The 20,975-nt window shown below is 43.1% G+C and overlaps 1 protein-coding gene across 2 annotated transcripts in view; it reads right to left on the bottom strand.

Moving 5' to 3' along the window:
* Positions 1-20,975, bottom strand: part of AP3D1 (adaptor related protein complex 3 subunit delta 1) — an 88,510-nt gene that overhangs the window by 34,944 nt on the left and 32,591 nt on the right. The window contains exons 2-8 of one of the 2 annotated variants that reach the window (XM_075903208.1): positions 9,003-9,098; positions 8,304-8,384; positions 7,315-7,395; positions 6,170-6,277; positions 3,775-3,904; positions 2,206-2,345; positions 1,841-1,914 (exon numbers count right to left, since the gene is read on the bottom strand). In XM_075903208.1, the coding sequence (XP_075759323.1) occupies positions 1,841-1,914; positions 2,206-2,345; positions 3,775-3,904; positions 6,170-6,277; positions 7,315-7,395; positions 8,304-8,384; positions 9,003-9,098 (710 nt within the window). Of the gene's footprint in view, positions 1-1,840; positions 1,915-2,205; positions 2,346-3,774; positions 3,905-6,169; positions 6,278-7,314; positions 7,396-8,303; positions 8,385-9,002; positions 9,099-20,975 lie in introns of those variants that run through there. The other variant, XM_075903209.1, reaches the window with a different exon arrangement.

The raw sequence follows: 20,975 nt of genomic DNA, 5'->3' as shown, positions 1-20,975 counted from the left end.
TTCGAGAGAGAGATGCGTTACAGCAGACACTTGTCATTGCTTAGCCTTCACTTAGTAACAAACGAGCTTCTCTTCTAGCAGCACGAACAGTGGAAACGGAGGTCGTACTAACCACCCGCAAGGCAATGTTTGCGGGTAAAGTAGCTACCGAGAGAAATATTTGAATTTCAACATTTTGGGTCTGACTGGTCTTGAAACTTAACTTGTGTTAACTGACAATTCACTCCATTTCACTTTGTGTGAATGCCCACGTCTGTTTACACAAGGGCACAATCGAAACTTCTGGAGCAGGGGGTATCCATAGTAAATGGCTGCAAGAGGAATTTCATGTAAACGCATTCCACATCACCTATGAAATTTGGACAAGTAAATAGGACCATGGTGCACATGGACTGACACCAAACCCCTCGGTGACAAAGTCTATTTGAGGAAGACACTGACAGCACAAAGCAACTGCAACCTCCTCTCTGGGTGGTCTCGGAAGGGCCACCTAACAGAAGCCACAATTTAAATTGGCACAATTGAAAGAGCAGGCAAAACAGGCCAAGCAATGGACCATTTCAACCCATCTCTGCGGCCAGTGGCCTTCTATGGAGCTCTCAGAAAACGAAAGCTAATTTTGTAGAATGCCTGAGGGAGCTGAGGGGCAGTAATGTGACCGGACTTCCCTCCTGCACCCTCCTGAGGGGGGAGAATCTTTCTGGGACTCTGCGTCCGTTATAGACCTAACAGGTGCAGGGTGCACCTTCCAGCCCCATTAGGGTACAATCTAGATCTGTGAACAATGTTCCAAAGCATCTGACCAGTCCCTGGGACCAGCTACACTGTGACCTTTCAGTGACATTGTTCATAATCCATAACCCTTTAGCAGTTAACGGTCTTGTTAAATTCAAAATTAAGCTTCCCCAAGGAATAATCTCAACAAATGTTACATGGATGGACAAAAAGTGGTTTGTTCAGGCACCGCCCCCTCCACTATTATACAACAGATCATCTATATGTTTGATGAAGAATTGGCTCACTTGCCGCTCACCTCGCCAGTCTCCTCAGCATAAACACGCAATCCCACCACAACTACTGGGAATCTTAACGGAAGAGATCCCCCTTTTTCTCCTAAAACCAGGATTCCGAATCACAGAAATGCAGGACTGGAAGGGACCTGAAGGTCATCTAGTCCAGTCTCTGGAGCCAAAGCCGGACTAAGTATTATTTAGACCATCTATGACAGATTTCTTAAAAAACTCTAGTGATGAAGATGCCACAACATCTCTAGGCAATCTGTTCCAAACCTTAACTTCCCTTTCAGTTACAAAGTATTCCCAACGTCTAATTTAAAATCTCCCATGCTGCATTTGAAGATCATTAGCTCTTGTCCTGCCCTCAAGTGAATATGGACGACAGTTTATTCACCCTCCTCTTTATCCAAACCTTTTATGTACTTGACGACTAATCATGCCCCCTCAGTCTTCTTTTCTCCAGAAAAAAAAAACCTCAGTTTTTTCACTCTTTCCTCGTAGGCCATGATTTTCTAGACCTTTAATCATTTTGTTGCTCTCTCTTGGGCTTTTCCCAATTTTTGTCCAAACTTACACATCTTTTGAGGCTCAGTGCCTGGGGACTGGACTACACGGCCTGTCTTAGGTCTCTTCCGATTGACAGTCACATATTCACAGAGCTTTACAGGGGCTATTTTATACTAGGGCTGCTCCAACGACAATTTAACTTTTGATGTCCAGAGCCAAAATTTCCAGATGCAACAACCCAAAGCCGACTCCAGTCACGCTAACACAAACAATGCTGAAGAATTAAGGAGATGAAACAAGAACTTTTTCAGACTTACCTATGTATGAGATTAGTGAGCGGCTCAATCAATTTCTTTCCCAGCCTAGGTTCTAATGGAGTAAGAGCACCAAACTATTTGGAAAGAAAGGGAGGAAAGGAAATTCTTTTAATAGCTAGCTTTCGGTAGGGTAAAACAGTACTATCACCATTTCTGTGTCACAACACAACAACATTTAAAAATGTTTTGTCTCCTGTTGGTTACATTCCCACCCATTCTAACAGATGTCTGTTTCTCTTCCTTGTCATTTGGATTTACTAACAATAATGCCTCTAAGTGATAGCTTTATTTTCGCACCCAAGGTGCTGTTAATGAGCATGCTAGCCCCTGCAAAAGTGCTAACACAGAAGAACTGGAATACTTGCCAACTTTATAATTTTAATGAGGACCCAATTATTGGTTGAAGACGTCATCAACTTAAAAAAGAGTGGAGCAAGAGACAGGTAGTTCTTGGGATTGCGTCTGGCCAGCTCACAAATAACATTTACTGCCGCAGACTGGACACCTGAGAAACAGAAGTGGAAGAAAAGAGGATCCAGTGAACAATTCCACTGTAGCTTGATTGTCACTCAGAACAAACTGAACGAGAGCAGCTAAAGATCAGAGCAGAACAGGGCTGGAATTATTTATCATCCTCAAATCCAAAATTATTCTATGGAAGAAATTATATTCCAGTATTTTAAACAGGACCTCCAAATGATTAAGAAACTGGACTTGTGCCTTTTTTGGTTGCTGTATGATATAAAAGAGCCTGAAAGTTTTTCTTCCTCCTCTGTTTTCTGCTTTAGGAGGTACCGGTAATGTTAGCTCTGGGCTTCCCCATTTCTGTTAGAGGATTTGTTCAAGGGTGGGGAAGTTCAAGAAGCGTGCATTAGGCATTTAAGTTAAATAGATGTTATATGTGACACAGAAATGTAAACAGTGACTAAAAATCTTTATGTTTGTTCCAACTCCCACGGGCTTGGCTCTTGATTACAGCCTTCACCGTTTAGACAGAACCTGATTTCTTAATGGGAAACACAGGCAAGCAATGTTTTGAAGAGCTTTTCATGGGTAATGCATCATAGAACCCCCAAAAAAGCACAAGCACAACTCCCCCCCTCACCCTTTTGCAGGTAATCTTCTGACAGAGTAATTCTTGCTAGCATCTATCGCTGGAAGGCAGGTCTTGTCTTACCCAACCAGATCAGTCCAGTTAATCTAATTTTTTTTAAATTACCTTCTTGCATTTTAAACACAAGTCAACTGACAGTCATAGGCCTGAATCCCAGGTGGAATTCTCAAAATGAATTGACAGCACCCTAAATAAATCCTGGGAAGACTATCTGGCTATAGAAATGGGAGTATTTATGTCCGGCAACTGTAAGAATTCTCTGTTGCAGCTTCCTAGTGATGCATTCCCCAAGAATTTAGTCTCGGTATTTTACCTTCTGTCGTGTAGTACTAACATGAAAGTGCTGCAATACAAGCAGATTCAAGAGGCTGTTTAGGCCCCAAAAATCACTTTTTAAAAAAACATGGAAGAGATTCCTGCTACATTAAGTGAAATATTTAAAATGTTTTGCTCACATCCAGTTATTACAAACCTATCACTGCAGCTTTCTGAGAAGGTATGAGAAGCAAAAAACTGAAGTTGACTACTGTATTTTCAAGTAGCCACGCTAAGTGAAATGCATGAGTGGTTTGATGTAATTATGACTTAATCCATTCATCCAGCCTAGTAACAAGTAATGGCTTTTTCAAACCAAAAACGTGTTGTTAATCTGCTCACATCCCCTGAAGCATTCAGCTGCCTGCCAATAGATACAGTAATAACTTAAGAACATGTAACCAGTTACCTTCCTTTGCCTCCCATGAATCAACCACCACTAAAAATTCATGTCTTCACTGAGGTCCCGTTCTGCAATAGAAGTAGTTTATTAAAATTCACTAACCAGGATCTGGATCTTCCAGTTTCTCTTTAAGGCGAGGGAACGCAGGACGGAGGGACTCGGGGTACTTCAAAAACACTTTGTACATGATTAACACTGCCTTCTTCCTGATATAAGGCTTTGTGTGAGACATCTGTTAGTGAAACAACTGGAGTCAGACTCTTCGCATGCTCACATTCCCAAGAGGTCTCTTTCAAGATACCACTTTTAGTCAATGCCTCCACCGCAACACCTATAAACATGGATTCTGTGGGGCAGCCTTTCCATGCAGCTGTTTTTAGTGCACTCACCAGTGTAAGATAAAAAGCAAAACATTAGCCGTGCAAGTGAAAACAAATAGTCAAAGCATTCCTTGTGGTCTGGCCAGGGATGCAAAATTTACAAGAGACCAGAGTTCAAGGATCAACCACAAGGCTTCTGCTCTGGATGTGTCTTATAGAGCCTGCTCCCGAGGGGCTGCCTATCACCTGTTCTTAGAGTCACTGCATTCAACCACTCCTATCGGTCAAGCTACCAGGTAGCCTCCAACAGCCATCTTCAAGACAGAAACTTCCAGTCTCAAGTACACAGTCCCCAGCTTGCGAACGAGTTACGTACCAAGCACCTGGTCGTAACTCGATCTGTTTGTAAGTTGGACTCTATTCATTTAAATGTGACCGCGCTGTTCATAAGCACGGATCGCACATTCATAACTCGGGGACCGGCTGGAATGCACTTAATGGGAGGTTGGTTGTAAGTACAAACAGTCGTAAGTCGACATGTTCGTAACTCGGGGACCACCTGTACTGCCAACATGGGCGGATGTGATATGAGGCAATCAGGCTAATACAGGAAGAGCATGAGGCAAAGAAACAGCGTCTCAAACTGCCCTGCTCACTATTAAATAGGGCCTTCACCTTTAGACTAGCCATCATACCGACGTATTAATACTTCTCTCCATTATCAAACCCTGTCTGAAGGGTCTGGGCGCTGACCAGATGCGTACAGTGGGACTAACATCAGAAAGGGGTACGCATCATAAAAGTGGAAAGAGAACAGATTTTATACCGGAAACATCACCTGTAATATACAGCCACTCCACAACTTATGAACACACCGACTTGTGACCATCTGTACTTACGACCAACCTCCAATTAACCCCATTATAATATTTTTGAGTTGAGAACCATGTATGTCAAGTTTTTCTAACAGCACGGGCAGCACGTTTAAGGGTATTTCCAACTTACGACCAAATCGAGTTACGACCAGGTGTTCAGAACGTAACCCGTTCGTAAGTCGGGGACTGCCTGTACTCGGGCTTTAAGGTCAGAAGAGACCATTGCAATCATCTAGTCCAGAGTGGGGAACCTTTTTTGAGATGGGGACCACTCACCCAAATAAAAATTAATTGGGGGTCATAAGAATGGCCATACTAGGTAAGACCAAAGGGTCTATCTAGCCTAGTATCCTGTCTTCCAAAAGTGGCCAATGCCAGATGCCCCAGAGGGAGGGATCACAACAGATAATCCTCACATGATCCCTCCCGTCATCCATTTCCAGACAAAGAAAAAAGATCCTCACTGATGTGGCCCCCGAGAAGCAGAGGGGGAAAAAATAGACATTCGCCTCACCCATCAATTCGGAGCACCAGATTTCCCATTGTACTCCAGCCCCCTGTAGGGGTCCCCTCAAATCTCCCCTCCTCCCCAGCCCCCGGCCAGGCCCAGATTCTTTTTTCTTGGGGACAAGGGCTAGTACATTTTGTATTCTCCCCTCCCCAGCTGTGGAGTAGGGCCAAAAATGAGGGAGTCAGTGTGCAGGAAGGACTGCGGGAACAGGAATGGGGTGTGGGAGGAGGGTGCAGGAGTGGGCTGGGGGTGGAGGTGTGGGATCTGGGAGGGAGGACAGGGCCTTTACTTGGCCCAGCCCTTAGGGGGGGAACTGGTAGCTCCATGCCACCCAGCATGTGCGAGTATTGCCCCAGATTCTTAGCCAATGCGAGAGGCAGGGAGAGAGCCTGCAGTCCCCTAAGCTGAGTTTCACCCCAGCCAGAAGAAGTGGGGATGGGAGCATGCAAAGCTGCTTCCTCCCCACGTCAGGCACTTTTGCTCTGATTTCCTGCTGCTCTCCCAAGCCTACTTGTTCTTGGTAGTTTGTGACAGCACTTGGACAAGTTTCTAAAATGAACTCTGAGTGCACAGTTAGTTTGCCAACTTTGAGACAGGAACATCCAAACAGATTATATGAGTTAGGAGCTGTAAAGCTCCCAAGACACAAAAACTGATGATAACCAATTATCAGTTTTCAGACATAACACTTGTACATTTTATAACAAACAGTATGCTTTTAATAGCCTACATACAGTCTAGACAGTCATAGAAAAAAGGTTTGCTCACTTCTTTTTTTAAAATCAACTTACCAGAGTCATGATGTCATTTGCCAAGTCTCTGGCAAGATCTGGAGTAACAAAACAGGACAAACCAGTCAGTGCTACTCCAGTATCATACTGGTTAGGGCTACTCAGATCCTAGAAGAATAAAAACAGGGTTAAAAACTGATTTATTCAAAGAAAGCTCAGGGTAAAAGACAACCATCTCATACTTGAATGAAAAAAACGGCCCAGTTTCAAAGAAGAGCCGTTTCCTTTCTATGGATACTAGTTCTGACATTGTGGTTTGGGAGGATTTGCTGTATTTGATTTTGAGAAAACTGCCCACTTCATTAGTCTCATCCTCTCCAATATGGTGCCACTACTTTAATACATGCAATAATCGATATAGCTATAGAATATTGGGAGCATAACAGCTGATAGTGTCACACGATATTTCAGAAGCTGCATGTGCATCTAGAAACATGAACATTTTTCCACTTATTTATTCCTGACTGAAATCCTAACTCTACAAAAAAATCAGTGGGTGTTTTGTCACTGACTTCAGTGGGGCCAATACCTAGTTGGGAGTCCCAGATATAGTTCAAATTTTGCACAGTTTGTGTAATTTACATTTCATGTTAGTACCTCATGGCAGGTGGAGGAAAAAGATTAGGCTAACAATTTGAAATCAGACTTTGGAATGAAAGTGAAACCTCTTATCGTTCACTTTGGTTTTAATGCTTTGGGCCAGGTGATGGTCCCCTCTTCTCAATACATTAGTTGCTAGGTCAAGGGAGCACAGAAGAGCCTAAACAAAGCCATTTTAGTACAAAAACATTCATAAAAAGAATGCAACAGCCTTGTACTAAACAAGATTCAGAGAATACCTATATTGCAGATTCTCCTTAACAAAGAGCTGAACATAGTTACAAAATAAAGGACGTCTCCGTCAGACCTGAACATAGTTAAATAAAAGAAACACGCTGGTTCTTGAGGTTACAGATTGAACACAGTCCCATTCTGCTGACTTTCTCTGAAGCAAGCAAGAACCATGTTCAGCCATTTATAACAAATCTAAACACAGGTTGGTATCTGATGGAAGAGCTGTCCTAGTATTTAGGGCACAGATTAAAAGGGCATTTATTTTAAAGACCAAAAGTCTGCACCCCTTCCCACTGAAGCTAACACCTTACCTTTCTAATCTGATTGGTAGTCAGCATAATTACATCAGTCCCTTCGTGAAAGCACTGAGAGGCAGCTAGGTAACCAATTCTCTGCACAGTTAAGAAAAACAGAAAGTGAGTCATTTACAAATGATTATTTTCCCCAGCATCTGCAAAAGGCTAACTGAATACACCATCAGCACAATCTGAACATTGCACAATTGAACAGGGAGAATATGTTGCCTAGGGGTTACAGCAGCAACAGTGCACTATTGGTTCTATGTGCTTAGTCCTTTCACACACTGCTTGTGTGCACTTTATCCAGTAACTTCGCGGATGAACTTCCCCATCTAATGAGTCTGATTAAGCTACTCCGCCAGGGTTTTAAAGCCACCCCTCCAACTGGCATGGTCTCCTCTGTCCATCTCAGTACTGAAACCAACAACTCAAGGAGCCTAAGCCCTCCTCTGCCAACTACTAAGGGCCTTCGGAGAACTGGACTGCACTTCTGCTGCCCACGTGTCAGGTGGAGTGAGAACTTCGCTCTCTGGGGCTGTCAACTCAGCACCAATTCCCCAGCACTGAATTTATTGTAGAAGAAAAGATGCCTGGTGACCTAGCAGCAGGAGTTACATGGCCAATTCGGTTCAGACCCTCCGCATCACTCTGGCTTGAATGGCAGTGCTCTTTTGGAGGGGGGGCCTGCTTTCCTGACTCCTGAGCAAGAGGCCCCAAAGCTTCATCCAGCCCTCCTTGGCCAGACAGTGGCCTTTCCCAGTGTGACACACTCACTCATGAAAAAACATTCCAAAACATTTAATGAATGAACACACCAACTGATAAGCAGGGCTAAGTAACCCGAACAGGAGGCAAGACTAGAGATGTCTCAAAAAAGCGCACACTCAGCTTGTCTGGTTGAAGAAAGTAATGCTGATGTTTTATGTCCTGTTGGCCTGGCATAAGAGGACTTTGGATGAGGGATGTGTTGGCTAGAAAACGCAATTTTAAAGGCAACTTACTTTGAATGTAAACTTGGATGCGCTCATTACTTCAATAATATTGAATGCAGCCCAACTGATGTCATAGCCCAGCATCTGTAACTGTTAGAAAAAGAGCCAAAGAACAATACTTCAAAATACAAGACCCAGTACAGAATCGGGACATTTGTAACAATAGGGCTACTGTTACAAGCTGAAGATGTGCAGTAATAAAAATACAGAATACATGTTCTCAACAGCTCAAGTCACATGTCTATTTAATTTTATCTCCTCCTTCCCCAGAATAGAAAGGCTTCAAGTAAAAGTCCCTTTTAATTAAGCAAGTTTCCAATGAGAGTGATTTCAGGTATTAAATCTATGTACATCACATATTTAAAATGTCTCTCTCCTGCTGCTTCATTAAAGGCCCATGTAAAGAGAGAAATTCATTGACTAAAGAAACAAGTAGCAAACCTACTATGTACAGGGGTCATGAAAACAATTAAGAAAATCTCTAACCTTTCAGGTGCAAGTAGCATTAAGAATACTGTAGCACCCGCACTAAATATTCTCCAAAAAGGAGTGATTATTTTTAGTTGGTGTCTCTTAACCACTTTCAGAAAATATGCTTACGTCATTTGACATAAGTAAAGCTAACAAAGCACAGTTTGCACAGTTCGTTGGCAGTTAAGAGAGTAAAATAAAAGGTTCTGTAACATTATAACCTAGCAAGGCACTTACATATGTAAGTTTGCAAACAGCATTCGCTTTCACTGCAATGTTATCCTGCTTGAGCTCCTGTTTGATCTCATCAATGCACTGGGAGATGTACTTTGCCTGTGGGAAGAGACAGTTATTTTCATAGGTAGTTACATGAATCATTCTTCAGCCTGATGACTGCATATCGGGGCCCAACCTGACCCTTTGTGTGTTCATTATCCATTTCTCTCACATTTTAATAACCCTCTCTTGATAAGCTTTCAATTCTGAAGAAATTGGCCAGTCAGAACCATTGTGCTAAATGTTACAGCCAAAAGGAGGCTGAAATGTTTCTTCAAATCTATTTTCAAGTTCCTGTGAAAAACTCAATTTAGCCCAGAGCTGCTCTTGGAAATCGTAGTAGGAAGGATACATTAGGTGGTTATGTATGTAACAGTCGAAGAAAAAAAATCTAGCATCAGGATTCTACTTTCACCATTTGTAGATCATACTCATTACTGCCTCACTAGGGTGTTAGGACTTAACTGTTTGGTATGTGCCAAGAGAACTTAGGCTGCCAGACACCACAGAAAGAACAGTATTAGGTTCGTTGATAAAAAATAACTGTAGACTACTCTTATATTTCCTTAATAAACCCCCCTCATCCCGGGGTTGGCAACCTTTGGCATGTGACTCATCAGGGTAATCCACTGGTGAGCCCAGAGACATTTTGGTTATACTGATCACTCACAGGCATGGTCCCCCTGCAGCTCCCAGTAGCTGTGGTTCACCCTGCCCTACACTTTGAAGATGAAATTTTCAAGTCCTCCACCACACCCCTTCAGCATGTTACAACCACAGCTGAAAACTAGACAGGACTATCTTTGAAGGCCTTCAATGCTACTGCTTGGACGTGAGAAGGGGTCACTATTGAGGAACTTAAGGCATTTGTTTCTCAGCCCCAACCCCCTCTCCAAAAGAATTTCCCAATTAAGCTAAAAAAGCCACCAGGTCCAGAGCAAGCCAGAAGGGGGAGTCCTCTGTATGTTTATACATTCAGCACCACAAACACGTCACCCGCATTCCCCGTTATTCCTACCAAAAGGTCACGGGACAAGAGTCTTAAGAGGTGAATCTGGAGCAACTGTGACCTTCACTTATAGTCATTGGATTTCTACCATTTAAACAGCAGTATCTATATTACTGCCTAAGGGCACCTAAAGGAGAAAAAAACCTTCCCTTAAAAAAAACCACATACATATTGGGGTATTTACAATCCCAAGTAAAATAACTGTTAGAGGAATGTGAATTATCCCGTATTAATACCCAACTGCTCCCTACCCACTGTTACTTCCTTCAGCAAGTGACATCTAAGAAAGGTTGGATATGGAAATCCATTGGTCTCCTGCCATTCCTTAATATTGCTCCTCTTTATACAGGAATTACTGCATAATCTGGACTGTTCTTTGGTCTTTTTTTAGAGTGCTAGAATCAAATTCATGCTTGAAGTCATGGGATTTAGTCACCAGATAGTGACATGGGGGGGGGGGGGAAGGGTCTGTATTATCTTTAATAAAATGGCATATCCAGACAAGAAAAAGGCATTTGTGATGCAAAATCAAACCATGAAATGATCCTAGTTAGGGCAAGTGGTAACTGCACACTAATTTAGGAGCTTTACTTTCCAAAGCAACAGCATTATGGTGACAGTTCACACAGTTAAAGGCATAGCAACATTTTACTTTGGAAACTTTTGTCAAGATCCAAGATTGCTAAATAGATCCATATAGGAGCAGTTTTGCTGGCTCGCTGCCTTCAAGAGTGTTACAAAAGCACAAGTTACAAGAAAGAAAAATAGACGTTGATCATTTCTGATTCTAGTCGGTTCAGCTACCCCTCAATTTTGTAGCCATTGGGTAGTACAGTGAGAAGTCTGGAGGGGAACGAAAAATGACTGCTATCACCCTTCCAATACACAAGCCATTAGGGAAAAAAGATTTAATTTCAAGAAACTGCTCCATACTTTTTAAATTAAATCATGCAAGACAAATGCTTCAGTAGCATATGTTTGTGATTTAGTAATTTAATTTTGCTATTATTTCTCATTCCATTAAAACAAAGATTAAAATAAAAGTAACAAAAGGGACAATCTTGACTTACAGAATGATGAATTAAGGCTGGAACTTGTAACTATGTTTACAGAATTGTAAAAGGGACGATACACTCAAAATTGATTTACCTCAAAAGTGAATTAAACATAATTTTTATTTTAAATGCCCACTATTTAGCTTTGACTTTCTAACTGCCACTTCCCCCCGCGGCGTCTGGAACCCCAAACCTGCAGCACTTTTACAATGAAGCACATTAAAACAAAAGTGAAAGCGGTTTCATTGTCCAAACAAATGCAAAATAGATGACAATATAAATAAAGAGATCATTTAAAATTCTTTCACACTATCAAAAATGTTAGTATCCACAGTACTGAAATTTTGGTTATCATATGATTTAAATTGTCAGTTCGCCTTTATCGTGAACCATGAAGCAAAAAAAGTTTACCAGCCATTTACAAATTAAACAAAACCCCTCATGCTTTATTTCCCATTAAAGATAAAAATATCAGGTCTTCACTATTCAACCTCTGCTGGAAGACTGTGATCAGATCTTTAGAGTCACAGAACAGCGATGTCACCTGATGCTGAAATAAAGTGATTCTGATAAAATGAGATACAATGCACAAATCCGAATTAAGCAAAAGTTGACAAAAGTTACTACATTTAAAATTCCAAATGTTGCACAATTCAAAAACAAGTCAGATTACAATTTGCAGCATGTGAGGACTGTTACTGCTTAGCTAGAGGAGCCCCCCAAAATGCCATCAAGCACACTTTAAAAAAAGGAGAATTTTAATGTTTCTTTTGTCAACCCAAAATTTTTCTTATAGTATTGCATGGAACATTCCATTTTCCTATTAATAACTGCTCCAAATGTGGTGACTAAATTTATTTATAATTGTGCAAGATAGAGGGATTAGCCCTACTTTAAGCCACAAATCTCAACTTTTAATGTCTTAGACTGTGAGTCTGTCTTCATACATTGTGTTTTGAGTATCCTAATAATTGCTTTGTAAAAAGCTTTGAAATATCCACAGTATGAAAGCCTACATAGAAAGCCCAAATTCTATCCCATTCAGACAGACTGGAGAGAAACCATAATTTAAGAGTTTAAACTACGTTTTTTATATTTATAAATAAGCACTTGATAGCTGCTGACTGATTCTCTTATACAATGTGCAACCGAACTCTTAAGCAATCCATTGTACCTAACATTAAATATTTCATGTTCATGTAGCAGTGTGCTGAAACAGGAGTCACAGAATCCTTCCCATGCATATCTGGTTCCTGTAACTTGGCAAGCAACATCCGTGCTGGTGGCAATGCCAGGACTCTAATGCAGATGCTTATTCCTCAGCGCAAGGAAACAGACACCATCTCTCCAAGCTCTTTATGGATACTAGGGATGTAAAATCCCACGTATTTGGTTAACTGGCTAAACATATTGTTTAACAAGTTAACCAATTAAGGCGGGGGAGGGAGGCACTGGAGTGCCTGGTGACTGAAGCAACCCCCCACCTCAGGGAGGGGCTGCTCCAATCACCAGTACAGGTGACGCTTACCGGTCCAACAGCCACATCCCGAATGGATATTAAAATAAGCCTGAAAACACTCTGTGAGAATGTCAATATCCCCCGTGCCATCAATAAAATGAAAGGAGCTGAAAGATTAAATAGCGAGTATGGGACTTTGATCTGTCTTAACAAGAGAAAGGAACGCATGCAGTAAAAGCCAAAATGTGGCTGACAAGAACAAAATCCTGAGTCCCAAGCTACCTCCCGCTTGTATAGAATTAAAAATTGAAAATGAAGATTTCTACCGCCACTTAATATTTGTAAAGATGGTGACACCATAGAAATGTATGAAAGTGAGCAAAGAATGTTGCCATTTTTACAATCACTGCCCTTCCAGATTAGCAATCAAGAGAGTTTTTACACATTTGGATTGGCTTGGTTGAACCTTTAACAGATTAGCTGTTGAAAAACCAAGCCATTTTGGGAGTACAGTAGAACCTTAGAAATATGAGCAGAGTTACAAACTGACCAGTCAACCACATACCTTATTTGAAGCTACAACAGGGGTGGGCAATAATTTTTGACTGGGGGCCACTTCAGAAATTTCTGAAGTGGCCCCGGGCCACCCCACAAGGGGCAGGGCCTCAGGCAGAAGTGGCGGAGCCAGGACACTTTCTGCTGAAGACTATAAGTAGGCATGCTCGGCTAATCAGCTGGGCGGGCAACAGAGAAATGGTTGGCAGGCGGGATCCAACCCCTGGGCCTGATTTTGCCCAGCCCTGAAATAAAGGGTGGGGTTTTTAGGTTGAGGGGGATATTAAAACAAACCTGTGGAATCTTACCATTTGATTTAGGGGTTTACTGTTTGAATGCCCAAGTTACCTGTGAAAACACAAGTCACGTCTCTGCTTAATGGTTACAGATTCTATTCTTGTGAAATTGTGTGCTACTGTCCATCTTCCACAATCCATATCTAATACAGGGTGGCCCCGTGACACGTTGGTTCTGCACTAGCGTTGCTGACGCTTGTGAGAATTGTTGCATTTTAAGTCCTCCCATTCCCTGTTCTTCCATTGCATTAAAAAAAAAAGACCAATTGCGCAAACGGAAGTCAGCTGCGGGGGAAAAAAAATTGGGCTCCCCCCCAGCACACCAGGGAGACCCGGAGCAGCTTTTCTCGCCCCGGAGGACACGGTGGTGGGACCGCTGCACCATGGGCAGTCCCGCCGCCTGCGAGCTCCGGGGCGAGAAAAGCCCCGTTCGTAAGTGCGGCTCCGACATAAGTTGGATCCGCGTAAGTCGGGGACTGCCTGTACCATATAAAATAGAACACAGGAACTCACCAATCCAGGACTAGTTCTGCACTGCAGAGGGGTTGGTTTCTTGACGCATATGGGTGCATACAGGTGAAGTTTTCTATCCAGCAGGTGTTCGCATGACACCACATTTCACTATGGGCTGTGTCTGGCATACACCTAGATCACTAACACTCCACTTACTACCAACAAAAGCGGCGAGGAGTCCTGTGGCACCTTATAGACTAACCGAAGTGTTGGAGCATAAGCTTTCGTGGGCCAAGACCCACTTCATCAGATGCATGTGATGAAGTGGGTCTTTGCCCACGAAAGCTTATGCTCCAACACTTCGGTTAGTCTATAAGGTGCCACAGGACTCCTTGCCTCTTTTGAAGATTCAGACTAACATAGCTACCCTCTGATACTTACTACCAACACTAGCCTGAACTTTCTTTAATCTTTCATTGAGGATTCAGAAGACTCTTCAGGATCCTGCAGCACCTCAGGGTCATCATCATCAATTGTCATTATTGATATAGAAGATGTTGGAGACTGGGCTGAATCCAATGACCATATGACACCCTGGTTTCAGTTTGCTTACTTGTCTTCTACCTCTTTTGCGTACAAGTAGACTGCAGAATATAGTCCCAGTTACTAGACTGAAGATTTGTATCGGGAGATAACATCTTTTACTGTAATTGCCATTAATAACCTCAAGCAACTCAAGTCATTTTGCCTCTGATCTGAAGTCTCTCAGAGTTCTAGGAGGTGTCTACTAATGATCCATTAATACGAGGGCTATTATATTTTAGTGCTCATTTAAGCGTTTATTCTTCTATTAAGAAGCAAATAGAGGTCATGTCAGGAAAAGTCGAGCTGCAAGATGTTTGCCAGAAGGTGAATTTGAAAAGAAATACCAGTTCATCTTATTACTCCGAGCACCAGATAAATCCCACTCTTTCTGGCAGCCACGTATCACTCAAATTAGTACACAAACAGTAAGCAAAGAAACTGATCAATGCATTTAACTTTGTCCATTTGCTGATAGCTTTTTTTAAAATGATTACATGTGTCCATTGTAACCCAAGTGCTGGAACAGGAAAGCCTTTCAGTAGCACATTCAAAGGGAAAACTGCCAGCTAGCAATACAGACTTTCCCGAATCCTCACAGGGTAGGACCATACAGCAAAGAAACTCTCCCGGGCAACTCAGGCTCCTGGGGCATGCGCTCAGGGACTGTGTCATTGCTGTAGGCTTCTGGGCTCGGACGAGAGCTTGAGCACTGGGTTCTAGAGCCGCAGGTTCTTCTTTGCTGTGCAGACATACACTGACTAGTTAAGCACAAGAGTAGAGGTCAACACAAAGGTATTTCATTTGGCCTACAACCTAAACCACCATTCATTACCCACATCCATGAGGGAGAGACAGCTCCCATACTGTCCACAGGAGGACTACCACCACATGAACTCTACCAGAATACTTGATGTGGTACAACCTTTGTGTTCAGATAAGCCCCAAGTGTCCACATTGTGGGGTATATGACACTCAACAGCAGCATTAGATGAGGGAACAATGACAGAGTACAAGCCATTGGAGAACCATCTTCCATTTCACTTCATCTAAAACTAGGGATGTTAAGTTGCGAGTAACTGACTAATCAAATAGTCGATGCACTTTGCATGGGCTATTAGATTAGGCACTAGAACGCCTCCACCTTTGAAATGTAGCAACAGCCCCGCAGTATTTCAAAGCGGCAGTGCTGCATAGAGCCCAGGGTCAGCGGGGGAGTCCTCAGCTGATCCCAGGCTCCATGTGGCGCTGCCACTTTAAAACACCACATGCAGCCTGGGGACACCCCAGCTGACTGTGGGCTGCACACCACGTTTCAAAGCAGCAGCACTGCGGGGAGCCCGGGGTTTGGCTCCAGGCAGTGCTGCCATTTTGAAGTATCCCCTACTCCCTCTTCCCCCCTCCCACCTCTTTCTGATAGAGGCAGCAAGGATGGGGGAAGCAACTAGTCCATTAGCCTGTAGACTCTCTGATAAGCATTTGCTAATGGGCTAGTCAACTAGTCCTTCACATCCCTATCTAAAACTACTTTGGAGTTTGAGATTACTTGTTCCTTATGTGAATTTTTACAGCCCATTGGCACAGTCTCCTGTAGATCTCTAGTGGGAGCCCCATTAGATTAACAGGATTCAATAAGATTCCTTTGAAGAAAAAACTCCAATACAAGAAGAATACAAGAAACAAAAGACACTACAAGCAGAAAGCTTTGTTCAGGGGATCAGTGGGTATGAACTTTGTGTGAATCTCACTGGAATGCCACTGGCAATGAATGAGGAACACAGCAAATAGCTCTGATCTGTTTAGTTTTCCATTACATCTATATCCCAGAATACTGTCCAACCCACACTTGTTACCATACTGAAGGGGACAGTGTTTGAATGGAAGGCGGGAAGGGAGACAGACCATGTAGGAGTTCACCCCTATTCTCAGTCTCAAAGCATGTTTGGCCTCTAAAGCATCACATGTTAAGTTCCAGAGTATTTTGCAAGAAAATGGTAACGCCCAGATCCTCCCAAGACGAGTATCCAGTGGTCAGGAGAGCACAGGGAGTCAAGACTGCAGTGTTCTATTTCCAGCTCTACTACTGACTCACTGACATCCTGTGCTAATCACTTCTCTATAGCAGTATCCCCATCTGTTAAACAGAGTTAATACTTACCCTGCCAGGGATTTAGAGGCTCAGGGTGCCTCCCAGCCCAGGCAGGCGGACACAGATCGTGGTGGAAATAGGCAGCTAGCCAGTGCCTGCAGTGAGTACAAGCCCAGCTGACCCCCAGCACTGGTACTTGGGCAGCTAGCCTGTAGTGCAATGACCATATTGCTCACTTTCACACACCAGCTCACAGAGATCAGTGCATGTCTGCCTGCTTGAGGCATGAGGAATACTTCCAGCCTCAGCTCCCTCTAAGCTGCCCAGCAGCCTATCAAGGGCCGTGCACCTCCACACTCCCAGAGCCCTCACACCCACACATCACCCCCATATTGGCATGCCTAACAATTCATTCTGCACATGCATGGGAAAAATTTAGAGGGAAAATTGCTGCCAGCTGCAGTGTGTTGGATTTGTGGGAAGCAATTTGGAGATTCCAGGATCAAAGGCGCTGTACGTTAAGTGCAGCTAGGTGCTTTTCAGAAAGCAGTGTGCAGAGCTAATTTAAAGCACTTTATTTTTGAGTCCACTCATTCCAGGTACAGATTAGCTCTACCAGAGAAGGCAAACACTGCACTCAAATGTCATTCACAGCTTCAGTGTTTAAATTCGGGTTCTGGTTCCATAAAAGCCTCTTTTTAAGTGATCAATTCATGCTAGTCCAGCAGCTCATAACTCTGGTGAGTTCAACTGAAACACCCGTGAGTCTTGATATTGGTGTATCTTGCCTGGTAGCGGCCCCTAAGTAAGACAGAGACAAAGACTAAACATTGATCTACACTACACAGCTTTCAGCGACATAGCTGTGGTGCTAGAACTCACTGTTTGTCGGCACTTTTGCTGACAAAATATTTCCTCTTCCTATGAGCATGTTAAAGACAGGAGATCACTCCTACCCACAATGCACTGTTTACATTGTCACTTGCTGTAGCAAGATTGTATCTTGGGGCACGGGAACAGGGGGAATTTTCAGCACCTGTGAAAGACAAAAGTTATGTTGCTCAATTGGCAGTATAGACAAGACCTATGTAATTCAAATAGATCTTTCAGTCTGAGTCAGCTAAGAACCCAAGGAGCCACAAATGGCAAGCCCTAACCGAAGCATCTCCATGTCTTAGCAAATGATCACTGAAAATTCAGCAAGAAGTGGACAACTGCAGTGAAAAACTGGAGGGAACAGATAGAATTACACAGAGAAAAGGAGACTTCAAATCAAGTGAAAGATAAAAACACTTATGATCCTTTGGCCTGGCTAGAATCCCAAGAGGAATGCTTCCCAGGCAAAACACTGCTGCAATCAAGCATCGTGACTGAAAACCATGTGAGAAAACAGAAGGGGCAGGGGGAGGTGGGAGATGGCAAAAACATTTTCATGGCAATAATGCTAAAGTTCAAATGAATGCAGATGTACACAGTAATTACTTACAGCTAGAGATATAGCATGAAGTCATAACAAGCCCCTCTTTCTACACACACCGACCAAAGCAGACGTGGTAATATTAGGGATGGAAGAGAGTAGTTGATTTGTTGACTACTTGCATTTCCTCACCTCTTACTGCCTCTGGTGGGAGGAGCTGGTGCTGGGGAGAGCTGGCTTAAAGGCTGGTTCCTCCCTCACCAGCGCCATCCCCGCAGTGCCACTTGGTCCTCGTTCCCCCACCCCTGTTCCATGCTGCAGCTCCTATCTGCAGAGGATCCCAGCTCCGCATTAGGACCCCCCCGCAGGCAGAGGCTGCTGGACCTGGTACAAGCCAGGACTGAGCAAGCCTAGCACCCGGCTCAGTGCTGGGTCCAGGAGCTACCCCCCGCTGCAGCTCTGCAGTTTAAATGCAGTAGGAGCTAGGCTGTCCGCACGCCTGGCTCTTACTACATTTAAACCGCAGAGCCGCAGCAGGGGTAGCTCCTTCTGAGCACCTTCCCACCTCTTAACACCCTTTGTAAACATTTCCACACTTATAAAGATGCACAAACACTCACTGAAGAAGCATCGACATGTTTTGTTGGTCTATAAAGTGCTACCAGACTATCTGTTGTTTTTTCAGTTTGTCTAAATTCTGTGCATCTCAAGAACTCCTCTGGAAAGTGCAAATATTTTAAATGAACACAGAAAAATGAACCTGACCATACTGGAGAGAAAAAGATGGGATGGATAAATCCCTTCAAAATAGCTTTTTGTAACAAACCAAAGCACAAACTCAGACATTCATTCCTGCAATGTTTCATCTTCCCACAAGTCTCACTTTTCTTGTAAGATCACACTTCACCCTGGCAAGAGCGAAGCATCTGAAGTGTAGGTGAATTTTTTTAGCTGATTAACATTTATTGAAAGGGCTAATTTAACAGTTCTATCCCAAGAGGACTTGCTTCTTTACTTTTAAGTCTCTATCCTCATTTGCTTAAAACTTAGTATTTCAGAGGAGCTGCAAAGGACACTGATATTTGCATAAATCACTATAGCAACTTAGACAAAATTGAATGCATTAATGCTACCTCTGTCAGTAATTTTAAGTACAGAGGACAAGCAACCATGCAAAATATCAAAAAGATGCTAAACTATGTGTGACCTGTACCATGCCCTTACTGCTGCTACATTGGAGCAAAGCATCATCCACAGAGAAAGGTCTGAAGTCAAGGCTCTAGTACAGCCGTGGCCAACCTGAGGCTTGTGAGCCGCATGTGGCTCTCCGTCCCCCCACCTGTGGCCCCCATGCCGGCAAAAACAGCCCTCTCCTCCCGGCGCTGACCTGGGCAGGGGAGCCGTCTGGCACGGTCATGAAAGATGCAGAATTTAAACATGTTTAAATGCGTTTTCTTAAAGGGGCAGAGTGACCAGAAGCTCCTTTTAAAGGGACTGGGTTTTTTTTTTGGGGGGGGGGGGGGGGGGCTTGTCAACTTTGCCCTGGCTCTTCGTGCTAGATCCACTGCTATCTTGGCTCTTTGCCCAGAATGGGCATGTTTTGGTGGTGACAGAACATAAAAGTGGTGGAGTTATGGAACAGCATCCGTTTTTAGCCTGGCATCAAGCTGCCAACGTGAATCAATGCAAAACAAGCAAAATAAATGAAACCTTAGAGTCTATGTCCAGCTTTTCAAGGACTTTGTAAAATACTCCACTTCTGTTATTCTACAGGAGAAAAATATATGATTATTGTTGTATCTGCTGCAGTGGGTATTAGTTGCTATCAAAATTCATCTTTAGGATTTCAGGGAAATATTTATGTGCCCTACAGTATGTTTTAATATTCTGCATAATACAATGTTCTTGAAGTACTGAGGAATAATAGAAGTGATCAATATTTGAAATGGAAAGATCAGCCTCTGCCATTTTATCCTGCAGTCTCAGGGCTGGTCTACACTGAAAAATTCTCACCCCTGTGCGACACAGTTAAGCTTACCTATCCCCCAGCATGGGCAATACAAAGTTAATGGAAGAATTCCTCCATCAGCCTAGCAACTGCCTCTCAGGGAGGCAGGGTACCTACAAGGACCAAAGAACCTCTTCAGTCACTGTAGGGTCTAAACTGAATCTCTAGAACTGTGCTCTTTAGTACTTTGTGTAGTCAGTTTCATTCTACCTTCTCTCAAATAGAGCACAGTTCTGAATTAGAGAACTTAAGACGTGTCTTCCTGAAAGGCAGCTGCACTAAAAATTGGAAGGATGTCATTTGTGCTGTATTGCGTACTTCGTGGTCTCTGTTTAAGCCGATATTTGCATAAGTGATTACCTTTAACTTTACAATACAAGTATAGCACAGAATGTTTCAACTGTCACTCAGGATTGCACCAGAATCCTGGAAATGGAACGGGTCCCATATGAAGATTAAAAAGACTTAGACTATTCATCTTAGAAAAGAGGAGACTAAGGGGGGGGATAGAGGTCTATAAAATCATGACTGGTGTGGAAAAAATGAAGGAAAAGTTATTTACTTATTCCTACAATATAAGAACTAAGGGTCACCAAATTAAATTAATAGGCAACAGGTTTAAAACAAACAAAAGGAAGTTTTTCTTCATTCAGCACAGTCAACTTGTGTAACTCCTTGCCAGAGTATGTGGTGAGGACTAGGATTTTAACAGGGTACAAAAAAGAGCTAGATAGATTCACGGAGGTTAGGTCCATCAATGACTATTAGCCAGGCTGGGTAGGAATGGTGTCCCTACCTCTGTTTCTTTGGAAATGGGTAACAGGGGAGGGACCACGTGAGAATTACCTGTTGTGTTCCCTCCCTCTGTCTGGGGCATCTGATATTGGCCACTGTTGGCACACAGGACACTAGGCTAGATGGACCTTTGTTCTGAGCAAGTATGGCCGTTCTTATGATCACAATTCCTGGTGCACAGGAAGTAAAGCTAAGTTTTATGAATTGTGATTTATT

This window comes from Pelodiscus sinensis, chromosome 19 (assembly GCF_049634645.1).
Source record: "Pelodiscus sinensis isolate JC-2024 chromosome 19, ASM4963464v1, whole genome shotgun sequence".
Lineage (NCBI taxonomy): Eukaryota > Metazoa > Chordata > Testudines > Trionychidae > Pelodiscus > Pelodiscus sinensis.
Note: the sequence above shows the minus strand (reverse complement) of the source record. Positions and strands in the feature narration are given on the sequence as shown.